Source organism: Syngnathoides biaculeatus, chromosome 14 (assembly GCF_019802595.1).
Source record: "Syngnathoides biaculeatus isolate LvHL_M chromosome 14, ASM1980259v1, whole genome shotgun sequence".
Classification (NCBI taxonomy): domain Eukaryota; kingdom Metazoa; phylum Chordata; class Actinopteri; order Syngnathiformes; family Syngnathidae; genus Syngnathoides; species Syngnathoides biaculeatus.
The window spans coordinates 25,036,614-25,044,951 of NC_084653.1; the positions used below are offsets into that span (position 1 = coordinate 25,036,614).

At 45.7% G+C, this 8,338-nt stretch overlaps 1 protein-coding gene across 1 annotated transcript; it reads left to right on the forward strand.

Moving 5' to 3' along the window:
* The first annotated feature begins 714 nt into the window (after positions 1–714).
* Positions 715–8,274, forward strand: gpr161a (G protein-coupled receptor 161a). Its single transcript, XM_061842071.1, has 6 exons — positions 715–1,003; positions 1,661–2,021; positions 3,733–4,454; positions 5,991–6,098; positions 6,255–6,380; positions 6,469–8,274. Exons 2-6 carry the CDS (start codon positions 1,678–1,680, stop codon positions 6,732–6,734), a joined length of 1,566 nt encoding a protein of 521 aa, XP_061698055.1. The 5' UTR covers positions 715–1,003; positions 1,661–1,677; the 3' UTR covers positions 6,735–8,274.
* The last annotated feature ends 64 nt before the right edge of the window (positions 8,275–8,338 follow it).

The following is an 8,338-nucleotide window of genomic DNA, read 5'->3' on the forward strand; positions in this document are numbered from 1 at the left end:
CGACAACAACCATAAACAAAACTTTGTTCAAGTGAATTAAGCTCATCAGAAAATAATAAAAAAAACCTTCACAAAGAAAATTTAACAGTGTCAAAGTCAATCTTTCTAACTAACTTCCACGAAACTGGCGATTAACGCAGTTCATCGCTGTCGCTGCAAGGGTCGGCATGCTTGTTTTGGGAGTATAAAGATGGCGGATGGCGACTTCAGTTTTGGTGGCCAATGAGCAATCCATTTTTTTTTTTTTTTTTTTAAGATCAGTGTTTGGAGCCCCATCTCCCATCTCTGTCCTCTCGTTGTTGGTCTTCTTTTTTGCGTTTACATATCCTGGATACGTGTTTCCGTAAGTAAAGGGCGCCTCCCTGTGGCTAAAGCGAGTAGCGCAGAGACGTCTGATTGGTTGAAGAACAAAATGACGTCAGAGTGCGGGAAGCTTTGTTCCACTTGGGTGGTCCAGACGTGTAAACGCAATTAGACAGCTTATTACTTTATAAACAAAAGTGGCCCCATCGTGTAAATAACCACATACCAACTTAAACTGCAACAAAGTTGTTGTTTGTATACACTGCAAGGCATTCCAAAGTGCCTAAATGTAACTTTACCTTAGCATATGCTAGTGCAGTTCCACCGTTATTACACTGCAAATCTTAAAATGGCGGAATGATTTAAAAACGCCTAAAAAGCGCTGAGAGAAGGCGACCACCCACACGCCGTGTGTATGTGTGGGTCGAAAGAGGGAAGGCGTCCGCCGAAGGGGGGAAAGGGAGGTGAAGTCGGGGTGGGGAGGAGGAGGACGCCATTGCCGCCGCCGCAGCTGTTGGGGGAGTCGCCGGCTTGAGCGCGGACGCGAGCCCCGCTCGAAGACGCTTGTGTCGGCTAAAAAAAAAAAAAAAGTGCTCGAGGGGACCCTCGGACGCCGACGGGGATGCGGACGAGTAGAACGTGCGGTTTGGTCGAACCGGGGGAGGAAATGTGGACGGACGCCGTCGAAGAAACAAATCAGGTAAAGTTTGGGGATGAAGATGAGGAGGAGACAAAAGAGGGAAGAAAGTTGCTCAACTAAGTTAGCGCACTAACTGGCTAGCCTAGCTGCTAGTAAGCTGTTCCAAATAAGTTGCTTTTTATCGCGGGGCTAATAAATGTATTTACATGTCATTGCAATTCTAACACAAACATCGTTTCCACGAACACTTTCTCCTCCTCGTAGAAAAAGCGCCGCCGCTTGCAAATCACAATTACCACGCACAGTCCACGCGAAAATGTCGCCACCGCTCTTTAAACGGTTCACCATGTGAAACTTTCTGAAAGGTTTCTGTCGTTTTCGTTCGTAAAACGTCGCCGCTAACTTTATTTACTTTAACACTTATTTGCCTCGTACTGACGTCCCAACGTTGGAACGTTCCCAACCTAAAAAAAAAAACGAGTTTACCCTAACTTACAGATTTATATTAATTTTTTTTTTTACTGAGAAATGTGCTCTAACTTGTCAAAAAGTGAAAATATAACGAGTTAAAGAATATCAGAAAAAAATTATATTTAATAAAATGTGATAAAAGCATGAGATTTGTTGAAATGTGGCAAAATTTACAAAAAGCTGCATTGGCATTTTACGTGTCACTCTTCGTACCTTTATTATGCCGATGTCCGTCCGCGATTCCAGCGGGGAACCCGCTCGGCATGAACACCAGTCGCAACTGCACCCCGCTGGGGCGAAGCGGCGGGCTGGCCGCGCTGGAGTCCGTCTCCATCGTGACCATCACCCTGCTGGGCTGCCTGGGCAACCTCCTGATCGTGGCCACGCTCTACCGCCGCCCTTACCTCCTGACGCCGAGCAACAAGTTCGTGTTCAGCCTGACGCTGTCCAACCTGCTGCTGTCGGCCCTGGTCCTGCCCTTCGTGGCCGTGAGCTCGGCCAAGAGGGAGTGGGTCTTCGGCGTGGTGTGGTGCAACTTCACCGCCCTGCTCTACCTGCTCGTCAGCTCGGCCAGCGTCCTCACCCTGGGGGCTATCGCGATCGACAGGTCAGTACGAAGTAACGATCCGTCCGTGTTTATCAATTATCTATAACACCTAAGAGATACTTCGTCATCGACGCACGCAGTCGAATCAAACCTGGCCGATACAACGTGTTGTATTCCACCGAATTTGAGCTACTGCGACGTAACTGCCGATGCATAACAAGTGTACAAATGAACACAAGCCTAATCGGACCGGCGCCTAAACCACAGGAGAGAACGTTTTCCCCATTATTGACCGACTTTGGCGGCTTTTGAACTAACGTTCTGTGGATCATTAGAGACATGTCCCAATATACGCATGGTGACCCGACCAAAGTGAAGGGGCTTAAATATTCAGGGATGAGAATTTTCTGCATTTTTTCAGCTGAAAAAGTCATTTTTGTTAAACGCATAAATCCGTTGAGAAAATTTCGGGAGTGGGTGGAATAAGGTACGGCTTGACGCAGGGCGAGGCTGCCATCAAGACCGGTATGATAGTCTGAGCGCTCCCGGTGCTGAAAAGTCTTCCTGTGATTTAATGTGCACGCGCGTAAACTTCCGGCCAGTCTGAAACGTCCCCATCCACGCTTCAACGTATGCCATTCGACAACTTGTCACCGAGTCTTCACGTTCGCTATGGACGTCTCGGAAAAACGCCGCCAGCGTCAATCGGCAACGCTCGTCGTGAAATTAGTCACGGCTGTGATAGCGGAAAACGGCATTGCTATCTGTTTGCATTAAATTTGGAGTTTATAATAACAACAACATTAAGATTTCCGGCAGCATTTTCACTCCGATTTTTAACATTTCATAAAGAAGCATTCTGTTTACGGCGGCATAGTTATAGCTTATAGACATACGTACGCATATGTTATTGAGCTGTCTGCACGTTTGTCAGTATGGCGAAAGTCTTGTAGCGAAAAGATGAAGATTGTGCCCGGGAAATTGATAAAAACCACAGGGTAAAAAAACAAACAAACAAAAAAAACTGTGTCAGGTAGGCATGGCTTGAAAAAAAGGTGTAACCGTGCAGAGAGGAACAAAAATGGCATCAACACGTCTTACCGGACACATACAAAATGTGGACATTCAAGGCAAAGTGCTGTGCACTTGGCGTTCTGATATGATCAATTTTGGAAGCCAAGGAGCAAAATCATATCCAGGGGCATATACAAACCAGGAAACACAAAGTTGGATGTAAATTTCTCAAATATTATATAATTGACAACTGTTAATATGATTAGGGCTATCTGTAGCACTCGCCCTGCAGATCAAGCATTTTATTGCTCACTTTTATATTCCATGATTTCTCTCATATATATATATATATATATATATATATATATATATACACACACACAAATTAGTTGTGTACTTATTTCTGAAGTATAACTTGTAAGTGCAGCAAGCAGCCTATTTGATACAAATTTCACTCAGTCCACATTTTTATGTCTGAAGTTTGGCAAAATTATTTTTGGTTGTTTGGACTCATATTTGAAGTTTTCAAAAATGTTATGATTGCCCTGTATTGCCACTGTTAGAAGTAACCAGAGGTCACAATTTAACAGTTTTATTTAAAAAAAAAAAAAAAAGTTGTGCCAAAAGGCAGACATTTTCAGTGTTTTTCCAAATTGGTCATTCTCTTTTTCCATGTTGTCTGGAACGTATCCCGGGCGAGGAAAAGGGCGTCACGGTATCGCCCGACTGATTACTGATTACCTCTCCGTCCCGACAGGTACTACGCGGTGCTCTACCCGATGATTTACCCAATGAAGATCACAGGGAACCGAGCCGTGGTGGTCATCGCCTACGTGTGGTTGCACTCCCTGGTGGGCTGCCTGCCCCCCCTGTTCGGTTGGTCCTCTTTTGAGTTCGACTGCTTCAAGTGGACCTGCGTGGCGTCGTGGCACCGCGAGCCTGCCTACACCGCCTTCTGGGTGCTCTGGTGCATCCTGCCGCCCTTCCTGGTCATGCTGGCGTGCTACGGCGTCATTTTCCGCGTGGCCCGCGTCAAAGCCCGCAAGGTGCACTGCGGGACCGTGGTCGTGTCCCAGGAGGACGGCGGAGGCTCGCAGAGGAACGGACGCAAGAACTCCAGCGCGTCCACGTCGTCCAGCGGCAGCAGGCGGAGCTTGGTGTACTCGGGGAGCCAGTGCAAGGCCTTCGTCACCATCCTGGTCGTGATCGGGACTTTCCTCGTGACCTGGGGGCCCTACGTGGGCGTGGTTTGTACGGAGGCCCTGTTCGGACAAGGGAGGGTCTCGCATGGGGTGGAGACTCTGGCGGCGTGGCTTTCCTTCTGCAGCGCCGTGTGCCACCCGCTCATCTACGGTCTTTGGAACAAGACTGTGAGGAAGGAGCTTCTGGGGATGTGCTTTGGTGACCGTTACTACAGAGAGTCCTTTGCCACGCGACACAGGACTTCGCGCCTCTTCAGCATCTCAAACAGGATAACAGGTTACTCATCATTTGTTTACTAATCTGCTAACTGAAATTTTTGTTTGATAATGTGAAATATCACACGATCTAGTGAAAATGTTCCAGGAAAGGAGGTTGAAATTTAGTTTTTAAACGTCTCAAACCTGGTACATAGACTTTTTTAAAAATCTGTGACATTCCCCACATAAAGATATTGTTAATGCTTAAAAAATGCGTCGAGGCAGTCTTGGTGGATCGTGGGACGGCGTGCCCCCCCGCCCAAAAAAAAAAAAAAAAAAGACGGCAGCAAATGTTCCCTCTAAAGTGAACTTGTGCGAAATTGTGCACCGCTGATGCAGTCTGTTTGCAGATATTCTGCATTGCACACAAAAAAAAAAATCCAATGCAAATTAGAAGTATTACATACAGCTATTGATTCTTTTATGGCATTTGGCAACGTGATTCAATGAGTGAGGGATGACTGCTTGTTACATCCAATGGGACAAGAAGCCACTGGTTTCTTTTAGGCAGCACACGGAACTCTAACAACGACCGCTGCTCGGCCACACTCTCGTTTTCCTAGTTTACTTAAACCCCCCCCCTTCCCCCTGCTCTTAAAGACGTACACTCATAATTACAAACGTTACAGTACTTACACACCCCATCAACGTGTTTTATAATGACGGCGTCCACCACCGCTGCTTTAGTTAGCAACGTAGAGCAAAGACGACTTAGACATGCTGCTTATGTTTACTTTCCGTATTAATGGAGAAAGTTTAAAAAAAAGAAATGCTGTTGTTTTAAGATGCAATGACTTTCAGAGTATGTGAATAATCGAAGAAAAAGTGGTTAAACTGGACGAGATTTTCTCTTTTCCGAGTGGGAAAGGTCTGGTCTGAACCCAAAAGTTGAAAGTGCAGGATGAGATGGTGTAAAATTTGAAAATTCCACCTTGGCACAGCCTGGTCCAGGATGAAAGCACAGATAATACAGTGCACAAAAAGCTAATTCTGTATTTTAAATATACGACGCAACATAACATTAACCTTAAAACGGTTTGGTAGCATCATTCAGGCTGCCCCCCGTCGTCAGTAGCTGGCAAGAGGCTGGCTGCTTGAAAAGTAGATCTTGGGGTAAAAAAAAAAGTCTGGGCATCCCTGGCTTAAAATGTTGAGAATTGACATCGCCACCCCCACATTTCTACTGCAGTTCCAGTTGTTCCACATTGCACTAGTTTTGTCCTGTCCACCTAAAATTCTGATCTGTGACATCATAGTAATTGACAAGCATCATTAAATCAAAGAAGAATGACCAATCATCAAAGTTTTTGGTACAAAAAAAATGTGACAAAGGTTGTACGGGCATTTTTTTCCCACTAACCGAGGTTTCCACAATAAGCTCAGTGACATGTCAAATCAAATTAAATAAGGCGGATGGGAAGGGAGTCAACTAGTTACTTTTTAAGCCCTGACTGGGGTAGAAGAAGTTTCCACTTCAATAATGTGACTTGCCAAAGAAGTCTTAAACGCATTCAAGTTCACATTTTGAAAATTCACAAACTTTTGCTTTCACCAGACTTGGGGATGTCGCCCCACCTGACGGCAATGTTGGCCGGCGGAGGGCAGCTGCTGGCCCCGGGGAGCAGCACCGGAGACACGGGCTTCAGTTTCACTCAGGACTCGTGTAAGTGTTGCGCGCCATCGGATACCCTCGAGCCTGACACGAAATGTAATTACACTTGTAATTCGACTTGTTTAGAGTTTTGATCTTTGAACGGTTTGTTTCCCTTGCGACTGTGTTTGCTTTTTGAGACCCGCTTTCTCACGGTCGCCCACGCAGGTACGGATGTGATGCTGCTGGAGAATAACTCCACCGACGGTTCATCCCATCCACATTATCCCTTCCATCCATCTGGGAAGAGGAGGAGCTCCGTTACCTTCGAAGACCAGGTGGAGCATTCCAAAGGTATTCATCAGTTCCCAAAAGCCACTTCGTCATTAAAAGGCTCAAGAGGTAACTTTGTACTCACAACCCGCTTCTTCCTCGTCGGCAGCTGAGCACACGGCGTCAGCGCAGGTCCACGCCCGAGTCCAAGAGTCCCTGGACACCTTCGCCACTTGCCTGGCCAAAGCCATCGAGAGCGACGCCAAACTCACCCTCTTCGGGGACATCGTGGCCCTTCCGGCGGGGCTCTTCACTGCCCGGCCGGCGCCCAGGCCCAGATACCCGGACGGTCAAAGACTGAGGCTACAAAGCATCGACGAAGGCATCGTCCAGGATGACAATGACCAGCAGGACTCTGAGATGATGCCGCCCTGAGGTTCCAGGTGTATTATTCACACTCTGAACACTTGTTACGCTTTCACGTGCCAGAGTGAGAAGACAAAACGCTGCACATTCTTCATTCCTACATCCACATAGGAAAGCCTAAAACCACTGCAACCTTAGGCTGTAGGGTATTTTATCCAAGAGCAAAATCAGGGCGGCAAGAAAAACCAGCTGCTGGTGCAGTAAAGTGAAGACTGTGGCGTACTCAAACGTTACCAGAAATCGACTCGACCATTGAGTCCAATATTGTGTCTCAAGATAAGCCCAACTCAGTGAGTGCTGGCGATATTTGGCACTGGAAAAGCATCAAGAACGAGTGGAGCTGAGCCAAGTAGGTACCGTGCAGTAAAAGGGGGAATACATTTGCCACTTTATTTTAGTACTGTAGTCCGTTTACTAATATTAACAGTGTTCGATTTCCACAAAGTCAGAAGTGGAAACGGGACAAATAGCTTGCTTGATAGATTCAACTATAGAGCTCGTGCACCAACGTCATCAAATCACGTCACTGGCCGGAAGGGCCAGTCGAACAAATCATTCTTCAATGCTAAGTCGACTGGAGACAACGCGAAAATACGTCTTACAGCACGACGGACAGAGTTTTATCCGATACCGTTAAACATTTAGAAGGTGGTGATAAACGAAGCTACGTGGAAAAATGAGAGACATTTGGCACAGAGGACCCATATTTAATGCCGAAGTCGATGTTTTCGCCTATAAGAAATTGGACCGTTAACCCGCTTCCGCTTGTCTTGGACAAATAGATCGCCACATGGATCTGGTCAGTAAGTCGTCGAGATTTACATGGAAGAGTTTGAAAGGGTAGAAAAGTCTCGACGCGTACAAATACTTCATTGCTGGATCTGTTCTCAATCAAGAATAATTCCAATAATTGAGCCACTCTGATTTTTTTCAATAGAAACAACCAATATTTAAATAAATGACCCTTGCTTTTACACAAACTCGCATTCCTTAGCTATGATTGGGGAAAAAAAAAAAAAAGATTGAGTCGGCTCGTCCCGACACGAAGCGTGTTGCGGCCACATGTTAAACTTTGGAAAACTTCTCCGTGACAGACTTTTTTTTGAGTCCAATGCGTATTTAAAAAAAAGAAAAACTGCTGTGGTATGTTTCTGCCCCCGTACACGGAAGCGTATTGCGGCCACACGTTAAACTTTGGAAAACTTCTCCGTGACAGACTTTTTTTTGAGTCCAATGCGTATTTAAAAAAAAGAAAAACTGCTGTGGTATGTTTCTGCCCCCGTACACGGAAGCGTATTGCGGCCACACGTTAACCTACATAAACATCTCTGTGACTAACGGTTTATTTTCTTTTTTTAAATATGCATTGGACTAATTTGACAACAGTACATAAAAAAAAAAAAAAGTTTAATGTGTGGCTGCAACACGCTTCCGTGTAAGTGTTGTTTTGTTGTTTTCTTTTTAACACATTGTTCTCAAATGAACCAACCTAACATTATAAATACTTCTTGGGAATTTGAGATTTAGAAGAATAATTCCTACCTGAAGTGAAGCGATGGCTACACAGTCGTGTGTATTTGGTTGCGCACGAATCCATCACGTTTAATTGCCGA